The 20,256-nt window shown below is 40.9% G+C and overlaps 1 protein-coding gene across 1 annotated transcript in view; it reads right to left on the bottom strand.

Moving 5' to 3' along the window:
• sptbn2 (spectrin, beta, non-erythrocytic 2) overlaps nucleotides 1-16,918 on the bottom strand; it is a 34,183-nt gene extending 17,265 nt beyond the window's left edge. Inside the window, exons 1-10 of the mRNA XM_083926642.1 lie at nucleotides 16,366-16,918; nucleotides 4,335-4,486; nucleotides 3,894-4,067; nucleotides 3,457-3,548; nucleotides 3,240-3,320; nucleotides 1,926-2,041; nucleotides 1,134-1,246; nucleotides 638-825; nucleotides 402-519; nucleotides 17-175 (exon numbers count right to left, since the gene is read on the bottom strand). Coding sequence (XP_083782768.1) covers nucleotides 17-175; nucleotides 402-519; nucleotides 638-825; nucleotides 1,134-1,246; nucleotides 1,926-2,041; nucleotides 3,240-3,320; nucleotides 3,457-3,548; nucleotides 3,894-4,067; nucleotides 4,335-4,486; nucleotides 16,366-16,471 — 1,299 coding nt within the window. The 5' untranslated portion in view covers nucleotides 16,472-16,918. The remainder of the gene's footprint in view (nucleotides 1-16; nucleotides 176-401; nucleotides 520-637; nucleotides 826-1,133; nucleotides 1,247-1,925; nucleotides 2,042-3,239; nucleotides 3,321-3,456; nucleotides 3,549-3,893; nucleotides 4,068-4,334; nucleotides 4,487-16,365) is intronic.
• Nucleotides 16,919-20,256: the final 3,338 nt, after the last annotated feature.

Raw genomic sequence — 20,256 nt, 5'->3', positions numbered from 1 at the left:
ATTCAAATTCTACTACCTGCGACACCAGCCTCTGATTCTCACTCAGCCATGTTTCCCGCATAGCTGCTTTGCGGTCAAAACGTGCAGCGAGCATCTCCAGCTTCTCCTGGCGGATCAACTCATTTCGCAGTGCCAGCTCTCGTTCATGCTCTGCCTTTTCCAGTCGCTCCCATGCCTGCCACATAAAAACACAGGGAGTTGGTAACATCCTTCAACCAGGGTGCCAATACAGTATACACACTGAGGGCAATTTGGTAAAAATACAGTAGTCAACATGAACAATTTCCCCAAAAGCATACAGGCTGCTCATTTGACATATTGATTAAATCACATTATAAAACATGGCTTTCACTTTTCTAGATGAAATACCATTTCTAGCTTTTTTCCAGAGCAATTCATACCTTATTTATGTCAGAGATGAGTTTGCCCTCTCTTGGCATGTAGACTTTCTGATTGTTTGCTCTCATCTTGCTCTGGATAGTAAAGAGGAGAACTTCCAAGTTTCCTTTCTCTGTAAATCTGTGGACGGACAGACACCACCTCGGATTTAACATAGCGCTTCACACTTTGGAGCCTAATGGATAACAAGTGTTGGGTCATCCACTGGGTTATATTAACCCAGCTTTCTGTTACTCACTTGGGGGGTTTCTCCACAGTGCGGTAGGAGTTAAAAGCCTGGAGCTGGTTCTGCACACCATTCAGTGAGTTAGCTAGCTGTCGATCATTGAGCGTCCCTATGGTCTGTTCAATCCACTGCAGCAGCTCTGAGGCGAGGGTCTCATACTTCTCTATTAGCTGGTCAGCTTCAATAGCATAGTCCAGTACCTGCAACCGAGAGGGATCTGTGAATCAAGGCAACTGGTGGACACACACACGTACGTACGTACGTACGTACGTACGCACACACACACACACACACACACACACACACACACACACACACACACACACACACACACACACACACACACACACACACACACACACACACACACACACACACACACACACACACACACACACACACACACACACACACACACACACACACACACACACACACACACACACACACACACACACACACACACACACACACACACACACACACACACACACACACACACACACACCTTGCCAATTCGTTTGCCCTCCACTGCCAGGGCTTTCATCTTGGAGAAGTAATGGTAGTAGGTCGCCACATAGGTAATGATGGACTTTTCATCAGGCTGATCAACATTTACATCTGTAAAAAAAGACAGCATGTCAGACTTTAAGTCCACCTCATTTCCTCTTTGATGGGGCATTGATGTGACGTTGGGGGGAGGGAGATAAATCACTAAGTCACTCAAGAGGCCGCGCCCCTAATTATTCATAAACTTTAACCTCCAATAAAAAAAAAACTAGCTTGGTACAAAAAAAATTCACCCCTCTCAGTGTTGTCATGGAGATATGACCTAAATATACAGACTAGAATGTTTTTTTTAACCAGCCCTTAAATAGGTTTAATTATGCTGTGTAAACGGCCTATTTAACATGGGGGTCAATGAGAAATTGCTCTATTATGAAACCTGCCCCTAGTGGAGCAGAGAACTGCAGTTTTTGGCAGGTTGCTGTGGCTGGGACTTGGTGCCAAACCATTACCATTCTTGGACATGCACCGTGATGCCAGTATAGTTGACATGTGACGTGGTGTCTAAGCCATAGTTAATTCATAGTCTAAGGCTACAACGTAAAGTCATAATCTAACATTACCTGTTGCCTAAACTGATTATATGTGTAATGATGCATCTGTACATTTCGGAGCACCAGAGGACAGCGCAGGCATTTAAGTGGCATTGAAATGAGATAATGAAATCTGCGTTTCCATTTGGTCTGATCGTATGGGAATACTTCCCGTTTTTGTGGAGGCTCTACCCACTCACCTTCTGGGTCCAGCAGCTTGGTAAGACCCAGTTCCTTCTCAGCCACATTGAAAGCATTCTGGAGATTGTAGTGAGCATTGGACCTCTTCAGGTTGTCAAACTCAATCACATCAGGTCTGCAAAGGTCAGGGAGCATTTATGGATTTTAATAAGTATAGATCAGATTGCAGAGCAGGGAGCAAGCCAATGGCAATATCATGCAGGCTGACGTATAGACATACAGCATCACCTTCTTGTGGTATAGAGAAAAAAATACTTTGGCAGTCCACTTCAATTCATGTCTGTGTACATACCACTGAGGATTTTAATAATCCACTGAAGTTGGGTATAGTCATCTGCATGAAAATAGGTTTTTCATCTGTGGATTAGGCAAACTGCTCCTGCCAATTATTACTTAATCTTTCCCAAATCACATTTTCATTTTGAGCATACTTGGGCATTTAGTAGGTATAGAATTGGTTTGGGGGGTAATATAAATAATGTTATTATTATTCTACATCATAAAATCTTTAATGGCCAATTGGTATTCATTGATATTGCTAAAATATGGGAATGAGGACAAACATGGAGGACAAACATTCTCATTGAGGTTCAGTGACCATTGTCCAGAGGTTTGAATTGTACAATTGCCATGAAACCCTTTACTCCACAGAATGTTATTAATTCATAAAAAACAGATTTATATTATTAAAAGGTTCTTAACAGAGATAGTATTCTCTGATATAGCTTACTCTGGTGCAGCAAGGAAGCTATGCACCATTAAATAAAAATAAATAGATAAACTCTAACAATGGAAAGAAAGCATCCTTGCCTATTGTAATTTCCTGCTGTGTAGCGCTTCTGTAGTTTGAAAAAGGGGCCTGATCAAGTAAATGGAAGTATAATGGTTAACATGAATATCCCATGGTTCAATAACTCTAATGTTTGCATTCATCTATCACGTATCACCTTAGGCAATCTCTGTAATGAGCAGCAGGGTGTGCAAGTGAGTTATCAAGCATGGCTCTTCATAGAAAATAAGTGGGTTATTATTTCTGTGATCTAGGTCATCATACTCCTCTTTTTATTTCCGTCCATTTAGCCTTACTGCAGACTTTTTGAAGGATGGGAGGAGTAGGAGGAGACCTTAATAGAAAACGGGATAAAAATACCCCTGAGGCGTGTAATGGTACTGCGAGAGGTGAAGATACTGGACACATTTTTGATTTTCAGGATGATTATTATATATCACTATATTAAGTTACAAGTATATGCCTATATAGGGGCAAGTTGTATTGTAGTAGGTAACATCGAGTACAGGAAGAAGTCAATGACCTGTGTTTGTGCACGATAGCGCTGAATGCCAGACCATCTCTCCAGCTGGTCGTGAAGTTGTGGATGTTGACATTGGGGTATCTGCAAAGGGTCAGATCAGAAGCCATTAATCATTAACTCTACATAGCATGATTCATCAGTCACCACCCTAAGTAAAACCAGAAATAGCACAAATTGTCACAGGATTTATCCTGTGTGATTAAGTCCTCCCTCTCACCCAGCAGTTTTCATTTGGCACCAAAGGAGCAGGGCATCTTTAGCGGATTTCTTCTCCTTGTTGTCCTCTGTCTCCACACTGATATCTTGGATCTATCAGGAGAGCATTCATAAAGTTATGGCTGACTGTGCCAACATAATTTTACACAAATCCTAGATCATAAGACCTCGCAATATAATTACTGTTATCTATTATCTGTGTAAATTTTCAGCAATGGTTAAAACTTGACAAGCACAGGACAATGAAAAATATCCTCGTAAATCCCATCACAGTAGACTTAATCTACCATTTTTGCTAGTTTGCCTGGGGATGGACTAGGCTACACGAGGAGACCTGAAGTCCCACAGCCAAACTCGCTCTTGGAAGAAGTTAAGAAATGTGGCAAATGTTCTGAGAGGGGAACAGGCAGAGCTCTGCAATACTACTCTTTATATTACCTGAAAGCGAAGGATGATGGTCCAAATCAGACCCAGTGTGAGACGGTGATTCCCATCCACAATGTCATGTGAGCCCATGTTTTCTAGATGGACTTTTTGCTCCTTGAGAAACTGCAGGGCTTTATCAACATTCTCCAGGCAGTGGATACGCATGCGGCCCTTAGTGGGCTTTGGCTGCGGGGAGCAGAAGGAAAAGAAGGGAGAAGACCCACGTTGAAATTATTGAACAAAAGTGACCACAACATACATGAACAGTAAGGGACGATGGGAATTTAGAGCAAATCAAGTAGAAGCAGGAGGAGAAGTAAATCACACTAAAAGAATGAAGAAATGGAGCGCATGATTTCTCTTTCCTCCTGACTTGTGATACAAGATGAGGGTTATGCTCAGGGCCTCGGGGTCAAAATTAGGACAGAGGGGTGGTTTCTGTGTGATACTGACCAGCTGTTCTCCCGAGAGCACTTCCAGAAGGCGAATGAGCATGCGGCCATCGCGTAGGTCCGTATACAAGTCACCAATGCGACAGGTCACTCGGCCTAAGTGAGAGTTTACCCATTTGGTGAAAGTCTTCTTCTGTACTGCTTCACGCTCATCTGTAAAGGAAACAAGAGAGTGGGGGGCTGAAGTTGCATTACACCAAGATTACAATTGACTCTGCTGATTGAGATGTCCCTGCCATCAATATCATTACTGTCAGGGAAATAAATATTTACAAGGAATCAATTTTGCCCTAAAAAAAAACAACAGCGTAATAACTCTCTGATCAACAACTCTGATCACTCCTGAGAAAAGACAGGTGACAGTAAATCATAGGGACTTAAGCCCTTGTCCCAAGCAGTTCATTTCACAGATAAGCTACGCCATTAAGTCTCTGGGATCACTGCATTGACAGCTTAGTGAGAGATTTTCCCTCCTCAGACCAAAGTTTACCCATGGCACTGCTCACGTGTGCATTGCTAATTGCTCTAATGACGTGAGTTTAGAAGAGAAAAGTTAGTGACAATGCAAAATTGCGCATAAAGACAATGACGTTTGCGGTTTCTTCATTGGAGCAGGACTAAAAAAGGAATCACAATAAATTAAGCTGTAACAGCAGCTCAGGCATATGGACCAGGGGAGTAAGAAGCTAATCCTGCTCTGTCACCTAACAAGGTGACCTCTTTTCTAGGACGCAAGGTCTTCCTACTGAAAACACTACTCTAGCATTGTACTTACAGAATATAACAAGCCTACACAGAACAAAAAAAACCTGAAGCAGACAGAAAATAGATCAGAATAGCATCTCTGTAATGTAATAATAGGTAAAACAAAACCTACGTGCAGCATCATGAATGTTGTGGAAGATGACCATCTCTCTTAAAACAATTCAAATAGCAAAACCTTCATATTTTCACACTCATTTTTTAACAAACCAAATCATAAATAGCCCCATGAGTAAAGCTCAAAGTGTTTGTCTCACATAGCTCCACACGATACGATCATCTTTGATGATGCAATGTACCACACCTTCTTTCCACAATACACTTCGAAGCACCATGGTGTAACAGCATGAACCCAAAAGCTACACTGTATGTGCTTCATATGTTGCATCAAAACAAAAAATGTAAAAATGTGACAGAAAGTAGAATTAAAGGGTCCTCCTTGCTTCACCATTCAGTTCAACCTTCATTTTGTAGTATTATAACATTATTATACAACTATGTTGTTACTACTAACATTAGCCCAACAAATATCTAAAGATTACCAAAGGTCTTACCGTAGTAAAAGCAGAGACAGCATGGTTTGTCTGAAAGAAGCTAATCAAAGCATGAACCAGTACACATTGTATTTCTAAAACATGTACATACTGATTTTTCAAAAGATACTCATGTAGAAGGTGAGTAACTAGTATGCAATGTCAAATCAACGATATACAAAGTAGCTGAGACTTTCAACTCAAAGGAGGGGTCCAAATATCCAGGCAGTTTATGCAACTTGAGTGTGAAGGTCAGCACGTTGAATAATCATATCAAAAGAGATCCATGAGATAAAATCACAAGGTCAGTACATTAATGACTGTTCCCGAGGAATAATAAAAAATAAAAAAAATCTGAACTGCACTCAAAGGGATTTGAATTGGTTGAAGTATGATAAAAATAAATATATAAGTACTGGGCTCAGTAAGAATTACCGAGCTATCACTGTCCTGTCACTGTTATCACTTGATTTATAAATTAATATTAAGCCACTCCAAAAAGACTGAGCAATGTGAGATGACCAAAGATGGCGTGTTGTGCAAATAACCACTCTACCAACTGTCACCTAAAAAAAGAACAGATTTGGAAATTTTACACAAGCCTTCTAGGGTGGAGTAATACCACAGGACATAACACTTGCCCTTTTGCGAGCCTATACTGTAGTAAAGAGGACCTCTTTTGAAATAGTTCAGATAGCTTTTTGTAACGCTGTGCATTGACGGGAAATCCCATTTATTGGGAACAAACTGACTGTCACAGCTAATATTAATTACATGATTAAAATACTCATCCCTTACAGCAGTGACCCCTGAATTGAACCTCACTGTAATTCTGGTATTAAAACGTACCCTGTGGAGTTTTTGACTTCTAGTGGCCATGTACATTGATATTTGAATGAGCAACTCCCCTTATTGTTTGTTTATGCTCCATCATCAAGCTCACAAAATGTAGGGTGGTGTAATACAAATTTGCGCGGACTGCAGAAGACCGCATCTGTAAAGTTTTCCCCGTTGACTCACATTTCCGTGCATTTTGGGGTCATCTCACAGCCTTAAAATTAAACCTGGGACTGTCACCCTGTCAAAAAAACAACACTAAAACATGGCTGTTATGATTCAAGCTCAGTGTTAAAATGCCAAAGCACTGTGAATTGCCCTTCCTTGCTTCAGTTGCTGTCCGCCCGACAGCACTGTCTGACAAAGTGCACTGACCAGCAACAGAAGAAACAATATATTCCATTATTCAGTGTAAAGTTTGGCTGCCCATGCCAGTCTGCACCACAACTGAGGGCAGCAGAATGACACATGGAAGTGGTAGGAGAAGAAAACAGGAGCATTAAACAACAGAGAAGGCAAAAAGAGAGTGAAAATGTGTGGTATTGTTTTCACCGGACTAGTAAATCACATGTACCTGCTCGTAGTATGAATACCATAGAATGCTGATTTGGGCTTATTCTTATAGACTACAGTAGCAAGTAAAAAAAAAAAAAGTTTTAATAATACTAGGTTCTTAAAATCTCCATATCTCAGACAAGACTGCAGAAGTAGCATGATAATTGTTTTCAAAAAGTAAAGTATGATTTACTCAGTATGTCTCACCCCTCTCATTTCTGCCTTGAGGGCTTGGTAACAATTGGGGGAGGGCCCATGCATTTACAGACGAGGAGTTCAATAGCAGATAAATCCTTGTGTCAAACACAGCACAATGAGCCGCAAAGAGATTACAGTTAATAGGTGCAAAAGCACACATACACATGAATCAACAGGTTTTACGAAAAAGCCCTCAACAATGTGTTTTCTCGTGTGTTCACATCTCCAGATTAAGCACCGATAGATATTTTAAAAGTAAAACTGAAAGACAAAATTGATATGTTAACTCAAAACAGGTGACTATATTCATGACCTACAAGGATATGTGGAGGGCTGGAGCTGAGGCAGAAACAGGTTTTTCTCTGCTATCCCAGCGATCAGCCCTCGTGTCTCAGGGACATTTTGCTGCTTCACCTCAACTCAAAGATATCAAACAATCAAGACATTGTTATGGCATCACACTCAAACGGCTACCATCGGTCAAACAGTCCTGCTGTTTTTTAGCCCTGCCTAGTTCTCTACGTACTGTAAAAGGGTGTGCTGGTTGTTTTGGGGTGTTACCACTTTATTCATTTAACTTTTCAGAATTGATTCACTAAACCTGCTTTGTTTCTCTTCCCATTGGTCCCGTGCACCACATGGACAAATTATTCCATTATTAAAGAACCATTAAAACAATTGAAGCTGTTCAACGAGCCAGCAGAGGCGGATTACTGTGGCAGGTGAGGTACAGTGGAGGATCCTACATTCCTTCCTGATGCTTGGTCATGTTGTGACAGCACCCAGCAATGAGTAGGCAGCAGTGGGGCAGTGGGCAGGGGTCCTAAAGAAGAAATGCTGCAATCCTGCTGCTACTGCGCTGCTAATAACAAGGTTACTGAAGAACACAGGACGGGCAAACACAGACAGCAGTCTGACGTGTTTTCTCATTATGGCACGCAAACAGGAGCTTGTCATCAGCTGTGGCCACGGTGGATAAGGGCAAACCTGTTGCAGCTGTTTTCAAACAACGTGACATTTGTGGACTCTGCTGTTGGTTCATGGGTGGATATATCAACTATAATGTTTGTATATCCACATGTAAATGATCTATTTATTTTTATTTTTTACTAACCTATAATAATTCTGAGAGAGAGAGAATGAATAAGGACATAAAACAGTATTTTGGCTGTTTCATTACTACTAGAAAGGCAGTTGTAGCAAGTATCTCACTATCTCTGACCTCATGTATATTATATAATGCTACAAATTATATCAAGCTACAAAAAAAAGCCTGAAAAGTCATAAGTAGGAATGGAAGTACAGAGAGGCGTTGCTATGGAGATGATACATCGTCTCACTGGTGTGAACTGGCAGGTTTCAGAACGTTACAGACCTGCACATTTTAAGTAGTTGCAAGTTTCAACTTGTCTTGTCGTGAGTCTTTGGTCTGAACTGGGATTAAGTCTAGCGTAATCTTGGCTTTTTTAGAAAAAATAAATCCCAAAATAATGACTTTCCACACAAGCCTTGAAACATGGACAATTCATAGCAATAGTTTGCCCACACTAAGGGCGCACTCACACTGTCCTTCCACACCGGGCCAAATCAGGTTTTGCGGGTAAAGCCTAGTGCGTTTGACCAGTGTGAGTGCAACCGCTCCGCACCTAGCTGCGGCCAGCTGGCCATCCACAGCCCGTTTAAGAGAGGTGGGCTTTTGTAGAGCGTACATGTACGAGCACGCGTGTGCGCACGTGTACGAGCATGACGCCTACGGCGGCTCTTACTTCATTTATGTGCGCCTGTTCGGACATAGAAAAGAAAAGAAAAGACGGACCATGCACGGACATTTAACAACAACAATGGCGGCGAATGGGTCATGTTGATGTGATGCGGAGGTGGAGTGTTAACTTCAGATTTGGGCGGATGAAAATATTCAAAAACAGTCGGATAAGACGCACAAAAACTCAGGTCTATGGAAAGATTTGTAAACAAAGCGACGCATCACGATGACGTCATCAATTCGTTTGACGTGTTACGGCGTGAAGACGTATGGACAGCAAGAAGCATTTGCGCGAGGCCCAGGCGGTGTGAGTACAAACGGGCTGGCCAGCGGGGAGAGAGGGAGGGGGGGACAAGTACCCTAAAGCCCGGGGCGCGGTGCGAAGGACAGTGTGAGTGCGCCCTAAATGCCAAGACAAGGGCTGTAAGATATGACAAAACTGCCTACCCACTACGTACCACATTAGATATGAATATATGCACTATAACTAATGTGGATTCAATGGACCACTTTATTTTACTGATATATTTTGTTTACAAAAAATAAACATGTTAAAACTGGACTCTAAATTACCTTATGGTATTTTAAACACTCTGGGACTAGAATTAAATATATTTTCATTAAATATTTAACAGAACTGAGCATTTAACATCTCTGGACCAACATGGAGCTCAACCTGTACTTCTTGACTCCGTTTATGTGTCAGCTGGAAAAACAAGCAGTTGTAATTTTTTTAATGCCATGTTTTTCCACCGTTGTTTACAAAGTGGCAGATCAGAACGAGTGGTTAGAGGCATCATTGAATGTTTCAAAAGCATATTTGGGCATGTCCAGTCACTTTAAACATGTTTTTCTCTTGAAGTGAGCTTTAAGTCAAGGCAGGGGAGTAGGGTGAAGGTACTGGGGATTAGCTTGCCAATGCTTTCCCATTTAACCCCCACACAAACTTTAGCACTGTTGAGAATGATGAGTATCTACAGGTAATCTGAGCAAATATGCCGCCAGACGTAATCCTGTCTGTGTGGCTCATAGGGGCTAGGATCATACTTGGTGTAAAAATGAAGACGGATATGAAACACAATGAATCGCTGGGCCCCGGCTCACACCCATCTATGATGGAAAACTACATCAAATCGGTGCATCTATGCATTAGCACACCATACATGCTAGCCAATTTATGCACAAATATACAAAATATTGATGATATTTTAAACTGCCAGAAGTTGGATTGAGGCTAGGACTAAAGCCAAAGGCATTTAGATCGCTTAATCAGTTCTCAACAGCTCTCAACGGCTCCAAAGATTGTTGATCATCACCAGATTTGGACCCTGATGTTTAAGGTTTACAGTGTTAAATTTACAGGAAAATGAAGTGTTTGTAGAAATTGAAGTCCACTTCAATGACAGAAATGTGTGCTGTGTGTTGCTGTATACACAGCAGACACTTGCCCACTGAAAGATGTCAGCCCAGATCCCACTGACCACTGACCATGCCCTGACTGACTGATGAAATTGTCATCACAGAGACTATAATAAGTATTAATTGGGGGGAAATAGAGATATCTTCTCAATTAATTGGCATCACTTTGCTGTTATTTGTTATTGTTATTTTATTTTTAAAAAGGGACAATGCACATTAATTAACAAGAGCAACAAAGTCACACATGGAAATGTGCCAGATTTAGCCACACAGGCTAATTTTCCCCTGCAGATCCCTGTGTTGCATGATACTGCACTTTGGCTTACAGTGGCGTCACTTCAGCACAGAGGACAAGACGTGACTCCATCCATAAATAGCTTACCATAGTAAGCACTTCATACAGTAGCACCAAATGTATACTGAAGATTTTGTCTACTTTTCATTTAAAGGCACTGAACTACTGTCTTTTGAACATTTCCTGACTGCCATATTTGTAAGAAGTTGCATAGGAGCTACAGAAAATAGTTCTGGCTACAACATAGGCTGGTAATCATTAAATTCTGCTAAAAATTTTGTTTTATGTCCTGCCCAGGTCATGGCTTCTGTCCCTAGAGATTTCTGTTTTTTTTGGTTTGAAAAGCCCTTGACTCCATAAACTCTGACACCCTGAGCTTGCGTAATGAGTACATCTGGTCACCCCGTCCTCAGAAAGGAACAGCAAACTGCTTCCATCAATCTGTCTGCTGTAATCTGCTTTAATGACCATCTCTTGGACATTCCCACACAGACAAGATTATGGTATGGCTGGCTCTGCTATGGCAGAGAGGCACTCATCACTGGGAGTCTGACTTTTCTCTGGCTTTGAGGTCTGCTCTTACGTAGCTAGAAAAAAAATCTAAAATATGATAATTCTATATTGCAACGACGGCAAACTTAGAAACATTTCGTTCAACAATGACATTCTATCGTAAATTCAGAACATTAAGAGTTAAACTGGCTTTGAGCAACAGTTTGTATAAAACTAATTAAGTGTGACAGAAAACCACATTGTGTATGAGTAGTGCGTATGTCTACAGTATGCACGTATGAACATTTTTAGTTTGACACCAATCTGCCATGTTTGGCATATTTTAAGGTAAAGCTGGATGAATGCATAACCTGGTACCTCTCCATTGATTTCACCCAATACCAAAAGAAGATAAAATTCTTCTTTGCTGCATTGGTAGCAACATAAGAGATACAAAAACAAACAATGTTGAAAGTGTAAACATGACCAGATGAACAGCTATTTTTAGTGTAGGCTACAAAACTTAAATCCCTAAATCCAAGTTCAAGCTTACCTTTTTTCCCGTGAAGGAAATTCACCTGGTCAAGAGTGTTCAAACTACATGAGAATACAAAATAAACACATACGTATCGTATTTCAGAAACAGAGCCAAAACATATTACAAAATTGGATTTACATTCGATTTTCTTCGAGAACCTACAGACTGCCTACCTACAAGGGGTGAAACTATATCTTGTAGCCTGATGTTAAAGAAGCTGAAAGTATTTACATTTTGTTGTATCTGTCACTCTGGTGCCGTTTATCCACTTATATATTGATACTGCAAAACAACTTTTCACCTTGACGAGAAATATCGTCACACTTCAATATGGCAAGGTCTCATGGGACGATATCTTGTCACGCCCCTACTACCTACACATGTATTAGTTGTGTCACGCTGCATTCAGACAGTAGCATGAGTTCTTCTAACTGAAAACTAAGGCTCAAGAATCCATTGCTTAACCATCGGCTTCCAACTGTTTTGCCGTCTGAGATTACAGAGTAGAGCCAAGGCACTCATTAGAGGACGACCTTGACATCTTAAATGTTTGTCTGTTATTTGTTTTCATGAAGTATTTATCACATACCATAGTGAGAAAAAACCCCTCAAGAGAGTCAAAGGCAGCTTGTAAGCTTTGTGGTGAGTGGTTACCATTCTGTATTGACACCAGTGGGTGGTTTGAATGAAGAGAGCGGAAGAGTCAATTATGGTTGTGTTGTGTGATGCTAGATGGATGCCACGAGCAATGCAAACAACGAAGACAACGCATGTTGTTGTTGCAGAAGGAGTTGGTATTTGTAAATAATGTTTCAGCAACAGTTGGAAAAGTGATACATCTTGTACACTGTACTGCATGTTTAACTCTTACTTTCTGTATTTATGTAAATATTTCATGTAAACTTAAATCCACCCTCAGTATTGCATCTCTACATTTTTTAAGTATCCATCTCTGCATATCATCAGACCAATTATTTATGCTAATAATTAAAAAAAACTGTGACCAAGTAATGTGTGTGCACATCAAAGTGCCCAAAATGACTCGTACCGATGCCTGTGCTTTAACATTTCTTGACAAGCGGAACTGCCCTCCCTTTGCTAAGGACATTGAAAGTAGGACTGTGGTAAAACCGCCGCCTTGCCACATGTGGCATGAGTTATTTTCACAGTTTGTGGTCACAAGTATAGAAAGACGATGTGTTTTGCCTAACAGGTTTCACAGTGTGAATAAAATGGAGAGCCCTCTTACAGCACTGTCCTCTTTTCCTTTCTGAAGCCAGTGGAGGCACTGCATATGCCCTTCAGGTCATGCCCCTCTGTGCCACCTGCAGCTGTGGCTGATAATGGGTAAGATAGGGGAGGAGGGGACTGGCCAAGGCCAATCCCACGAGAAAAGAGACAGAAGCAGGCACCTCTCAGCCATAACATCTGGACACAAAATGTGTGTGAAATGTCAACAAGACAATAATTGTCTTGAAGACTTTAAAACAGCACTCTCGTGTTACCTTTCCGAGTAGAAAATTGTCAATATTGGTTAAACTGTACAAACAAAATGGCATTTTGTGTGTGTGTCTGTGTGTACGTATGATGAACCCTGACCAAGGTAATGTGACTCCGAGTTACAGCTGGAGGCCACTGCAGTCAGAGCTTTCACTAAGAGTGTTAGAAATATTAAGTTACAACATTCAATTCAAAGTGTGCCACTAGACTTGCAACTTGACCCAAAACTCAACACTGATCTCTTTCAATATCAATTGAGATTCTTAAATAAAGTATAAGTGCAAAAATGCTTCTGATCTGAACAGCGAAGAATTCACTGAGAAAAGGAGAACTTCTTCGTTGTGATTTGATTTAACAGAACTAAATTACCTGAAGATAAAAGGACTATAGAGATAGATTGACAGGACCTAACTAGACACTGCAGTGTCAACTCAGTCAATTCAGTACGATAAAAATCAGCATACTTTGCTTGGACATCTTTTCACATGTCTGTGTTTTTAAGTGTGTTTTAAACTTCTAGCTGTGTCAAAGCACTGTCTATTTGCATAAAGCTTAACTGCCAATGCATACCGAGTCCACAAGTCCACAGCAGTTGACTCAGAGGGTGCAGGTAGCCAGGACAGTGACCCTGTAGCCTAACGTAACACTCTATATTTATCTAAGAACCAGTACATCAAACCAAACTGACAATGCATTTATCTTGGCGCCAAGATCAATGACTAGAAGTATTACGCAATATGAACTTTCACATCATGGCATCTCTCTATTGCATTATTGCACATAAGGCACTATACAGTATATTTCACAACATAATTTGCTTAGTGTGATTTGGGCTACTATAAAATGCCAGATAAGTTGTAAATTGTCTCAATTATTAATTTATGATGAACAACATATAATGTGAGACTGGGTCAAAACTCAAAAACCTATTAGGAAAACAGCAACTGTCATTTCATCTGTAAATAAAGACATGGCACAAAGCTAAAGGTTTTTCCTTTTACATCAAATTAACCAGGCGACCCGGTGTTCCATTAAAGCTTTCTGCCTTGGCCGTAGTTATTTAGTTACTTATCTTTCATCACTGAGTCAGATAATGCTAGATGTGTTCAGTCCTTTCAGGGCCGGTATACAGTAGGTCCTGAAAAATCGATCTTTGAGTTTCCAGCCACTAAAAATGTTTTTTTTTCAAATATTTATAAGTCCCTCTGTTAGGATGTTACAAATGTCATATGGAAATCAATTTGGCACCTTGCACAAACTGCATGTAAGAAGGTGACAAATATTCCAAATTAATGTGACAATGTATGTTTTCACATGCACAAAACTATTTTTTTGAATGCTTCCATTTGTGTGAAGCGGACACCAAACTATGCAAGTGCGCATCTTCTATTTCATCAGCAGAAATCATGGTTTAACACAGGGTGGAGAGAGGGAGTAACAAAGAATGAGCCTCCAGGGTAGTCAAACTGGAAATACAAGTGGGTGTTTCCAAAATGTTTGTGTGTATGTGTGTGTGTGTGTGTGTGTGTGTGTGTGTGTGTGTGTGTGTGTGTGTGTGTGTGTGTGTGTGTGTGTGTGTGTGTGTGTGTGTGTGTGTGTGTGTGTGTGTGTGTGTGTGTGTGTGTGTGTGTCTGAGAATGTGTGTGACTATGTTTACAGCAAACTGTATCAAGAACATATCCATGCACAGAGATGACTAACAAAGAACATCACATGTATCTTACTGGACAATCCCTTATATATTCATAAATAGAGTTCCGGTTTGAATGAACCTCATTTCACAATATTCTTGTTGTGGGGAAGTGGGAATAAATCCAGTCAGCGTAAATTCGCTGACTGACCTCTGACCCCCAAAATTACACAATGGGTTAAAGGTTTTCTTTCCTGGCAAGTTCAAAAAGACGTGTAGGTACGTACCCTTAGCTTTTTGTGTGCAAAGTTGCACATTAAATCTGAAAATGTTGTAAATCTTGTATATTCACTAAAGTAGAAGATACTATCTCTTCTGTGGGTCTCATCTCCAGTAAAGAGCATTGGTGCTGACACTGTGGAGGTGTAAACTTTTTTTATTTAATCATCCCTTTACAGACTTATATTCTTTCGTCTGACTAATCTCTTTCTCAGTGGCATTAAAGATTTTGCTTAAATAATGATGTTGAACTATTGTTGGTCCACTACAAGAATGTCCAACATTCAGAGAGAGTAGATCCTAAAGTAAATTCTAAGACAGCTCTCCATTCCAGACAGCAACCAGGGAGGGACAGGAAACTAGCACCGTGATCTTCATGCACACCACTGACTGAAATGCCAGTTTCATACACTATTGCCCGTACACACTCAGCTACTGCAAACACTCATGTCATGGCTTATGACTAAGGGACATTTTTACGTCCATTGACAGTAACAAACATTTACAGATGTTTAAGAAACTAAGAAAGGAATTAGAGGATTCCCCTAAAATTAATCACCTAATCAAATTTTAAGGGGGGTTGCACTTTAGTGACCACATCATTTCCTAAGTCCAATGTCACACCCACTGGCCTCTCTGATTCATGTTTGCAGGACCTCACAGGCTTTAGCCAGAGACAGAGCTGTGCATTGTAATAAGATCAGAAAGGACAGGTGGCCCAGTGATCAGGTGCCAGACTGCCTGCTTTAAAGCTGAGCTGAAGCCTACCGTGTGTGTATACTATGGCTCTCGATTCTCTCCACATTAAGCACTAAAATAGCGCTGAACTGAGAGAGGAGTCTCTTCAACGTCTCACAGGTAATCACTTATGCCAGAAAAATGCAGAACCATTGCTGGGGACTCATTTACAACCAAGCGCCCCTGCTTTAAGACTACCTCTATAGCACTAGCAAGATAATCCGATTCAATATTTCCTGTCTCAACAAACAACAGGATATGTGTTAGGTTAAAAGGGTAGCACCTTTCACACTAGGATGGTCTAATCAATAACTTTTAACATTAGCAACTGTTTCCATAAGCTACACACAAAGAACTTGAGGTTCTAACCTATGACGTCAATAAAACAACTGTATATTCAAATATATTGTCTTGGCGAACATAAAACTGTTGACAAAGGCGTTACAAAATCCCAAATAGAATGGAATTTACCTTTCAACCACATCAAGTCTTACCTTGAAGCTGCTTAAACCTTCCTTCCAGGATGTTAGAGTATTGCACCTGATTAACAAATGCCGCTGGGGACAAGCAGGGCTCTCTGTCCCTGCGGTCCAACTCCATGGCCTTTTTTTCGGGATCTCTCTCCCAAGATTTCCTCAGATACAGAATGAATGGGAGTTCTCCTACATAGCACAGCAGAGGCAACCTTTCCCACTAAAAAGTATCAAATCCTTTAGCGGGTTTTCGAGAAAGTAAAAGTTTTGTATATCCAAAATGCCTTTGTCCTCCTCTTCTTGATTCCCTCAGTAAGGCACAACACAAGCTTGAAAATTCTGCCGCCTGTTCCTTTCTTCTTCTTCTACTGTATGTCCCACCTTATCCAATGAAAATACAGCAGTGCAACGGTGGAGGATTTTCTCAAAGAATCATTTCAAACAAAACTAAAGAACAAAATGTTCTTGTTTCACCTCCTGTGAAGAATTTCAACACACTTGTGGCGTCTGAGCAAAGTAAAAACTTTTGGTCGCACTCCCTTGTGATTCAAGGCTGGCGATTCCTTCCCCTCAAACTCTGAACACGCATTTGCTGGAGCAGAGCACAGCAGAGCAGGCTAACTGGCTGCGGTCGGATAGCTGTGTAAACAAAGCCTGCTGTGCCTTCTGAAAATTGTGTCATTTGCATAAGGTGTGTTTGAGGGAGGAGCACAAAGGAAGAACACGGTGGGAGGATGAGGGGAGGGAGGAGGTGTAGAGGTGGACTAAACCATTAGAGTTCTGTGCTCAGTGTAGCCTGGAGCAGATTATTCATCTCTACCTTAATTCCAGGGCACACCGGGGTGTGGCCTACCAAGAAAGTACATCATGAAAGTCCTCCTCAGATCGCATCCACTTATCCTGTTGTCTCGCTGTGTGGTTCTTATTTCTTTCACTCTCTAAGATAAGATTTGATCTCCCTTTTTCTGTTGCCGTATGATAAGACGTTAAGACAGGAAGGAAGTTGTTGTCTCAGCAACACACAAGCTTTTTCCTGCCTGTACAAGATTTAGAATTATGAACGGGTCTGTTTTTCAGGCAGGTGGTTAGGCAGGCGTGGGGGTGGAAGTGAGTCATTACCCGCCTAAAACAATTACAGAACTACACTGTATGTTGACACATTTTATGTCTTACTAGATAAGGGACAAATAAAAAATGATGTATGGTGCAATTTGTTATGGAAACATTTCTTATTGGCTTTAAATATTTATTGTGGCCAATTGCTTGCAGGCAAACACTGGAGGAAAATGGACTTGAATTGTGTTGGGATATGAATTTTACAAAACAATTATTTCACTCTATCACTGAACAAAGGAACATCATAGCATGGCAACAGTAACTATAGCTTCCCTGGCTTTGCTCTGTAATGCAATACCAATAATAAAACTGTATTTATTTAAATCTGTAAACCAAGAACACTGTCAGCAGAAAAAATAAGAGACCATTATATATGTTGAAAGATGCGCAACTCATTGAATGGAAGGATTACCATTTCTTGCAGCCTCTAATTAACACCCTAAAATGCAATGGTAAAAAATGCCTATGTGTGCAAAATTACACAAGACTGTAAACACACTGAGGACTAAGGTCAACCTTTCGTACGAGAGGATTGCTTTTGGTCTGGACAGGGGGCAGTGGTAAAAAGGTCTGGTTGTTTTTTTATTTTTTAAAGCTGTGCTTGTCCTGATGAGCAGGGAGCATCTGGATTGGTCTCATTAGTGGACCAAATGCCCTGGGCCTTCTGTGACTGGGTGTTTATAGAGGGGGACTTGACTAATGAGATCCAAACAGAACACACTTCCTTCTGAGGAACAGAGGCTTTGCAGTGGTCACATGCAGTGAGAAATGAGCAGCAGAGACCTGGTAAACTGGTAATGGCCATTTAAGATCCCATTGGGCATATATCAAACATCACAATCCTACTTAACATGAGAGGCAGATGTGATGGCAGGTTTGTGTGTCTGGCACATGCATCTTCACATTACGCTAAAGCCGTTTCCTCCCTATACAACCCATAGGTCTTTTGGATATACTAATAAATAAACACACTGGATAGGAACATGACAGTTGTTTTCTGAGTCTTGTGAAACATGAAAACAAACAATAAGTAAGTCTACCAAAGAAAGATGTGAGAGAAACTTCTGCATTGAGCAAACTAGAATTAATGATAATTAATGATGGCCTGGTGTGGTGAATGAACACAGATGAAAAAGAGGAAAAGATAAAAGCTGCAGGGGAGTCACACTACCAGAGAGAGAAATGAAAAATCTCTTGCTGAGCATGTACATTTTATCCACCAGCACAAAACATTCAAAGACCCGGGGGAGGGCAGAAGGCTTGACCATACCTCAAACGCTGACAGTATACATCTGATCTGAAGGGGAATCTTCCTGGAACAAGTAGGGTTGATTTTTTGTGAGAGTGACACTATCACTGAAGTCTCCCAAATGTGGCCAAAAGAAGGGCAGTGAACTGATACGATATTCGACGATTCATGCTTCTGTGTTGTTTCTTAGTTCATTATACACATCGGATATACAGGCCTGGTCTGTGTTTCTTAATTAATTGGTGGTTTCCAGCTTCAACTGATTTGTCATATCTATGATAATGATGTGGATATATCATGAAGAATACCGGTAACATAATGTTAATAAAAAAGCATTGCTTTTTCCTACTGTGGAAGCTTACACAAGAAAATTCATGCAACTGTTTGAGTGGGAAGCCAGGCATGGCTTAAAAAAAAAAAAAAAAGCAAATTTGCACCGCTTGCCTTGCTACTGACACAGTAAAGAAGAGTAGATAAGTGGTTGTTTATGCAAATTACAATGATCTTAACACAGGGGAAACTCTCTACTGTGAAACATTTGACAGCAAGTCAAATGACTGTAACAGACTGGAAGGGTGTAACAGGTGTGAACCAGGAAATAAGGCACACATATTACAGAGAGAAAAGCAGAGAAAGATGAATTGAGACTGTGAGAGAAAGAAGCTTAAGTAAGTAGCAGCTAACAGAATGCTAAAGGTCTTGACATTTGGGGATAAGTTGTAAAGAGGTGGGCAGGAGCCATGCCTAGGGGCAAATAGCTGCTACAGCATGTCAAAGAATGTGTGCATCAAGCCCACACTTGTCAAACGGAAATGGTATCACAGGTATTCACGCGGGAGAGCACGCAAATACACACACAGCCTACTCTGGTCACACTTGTGCAAATAGTATTACAGCCCCTGTTGCTTTCCATAATTATATGTCAGCAAAGATAAAGTATATCTTTAAGGACTGTACAATGAAACCAGGCAACACCCACAGTGTTTTGTGTCGGCATGAGGAAATAAGTCAGGATGTATTTGTAAGTGAAATTAGGTTTATCTTTCTGAAATACTTTGACTACAGTGGTGCTCTGTTTAGAGATCACCAGAGCTTGGCTTTTGCCGCTTGTGTGTGCGTGGGCTTCTGCTATGTGTGTATGTGTGTATGTGTGAATGTGTGAATGCGTGTGTGCGTGTGTGTGCGTGTGTGTGTGTCTGTGTGTGTGTCCTCCTGCCTGTTGCTCCCCTCTGCTGGGTTCTCAATGACACTGCAACTTGTTTTGACTATTAATAGAGATTTTATCTGTAGAATATGAAACCAGGAAGGTTCAGGGTAGTTAAACATATGCACGCAGGCAGGCACGCAGACACACCCACACACACTGGATTTACTACAACTTATAACAGAGTCATGGGGATTTTCACCTGGGTCACATTAGTTGGAGGATAGAATAGTAGACCAGCACTTGCACAGCTTTGGAGGATGTTAAGACTCTCAAAGGTTGGTGCAACCACAAGACTACTGTTTGGGCACAACATGGGGTCTAATGCAGAGATCTCCAGCTC

The sequence above is a fragment of the Echiichthys vipera genome, assembly GCF_963691815.1.
Source record: "Echiichthys vipera genome assembly, chromosome: 14".
In the NCBI taxonomy this organism is placed as follows: Eukaryota; Metazoa; Chordata; class Actinopteri; order Perciformes; family Trachinidae; genus Echiichthys; species Echiichthys vipera.
Note: the sequence above shows the minus strand (reverse complement) of the source record. Positions and strands in the feature narration are given on the sequence as shown.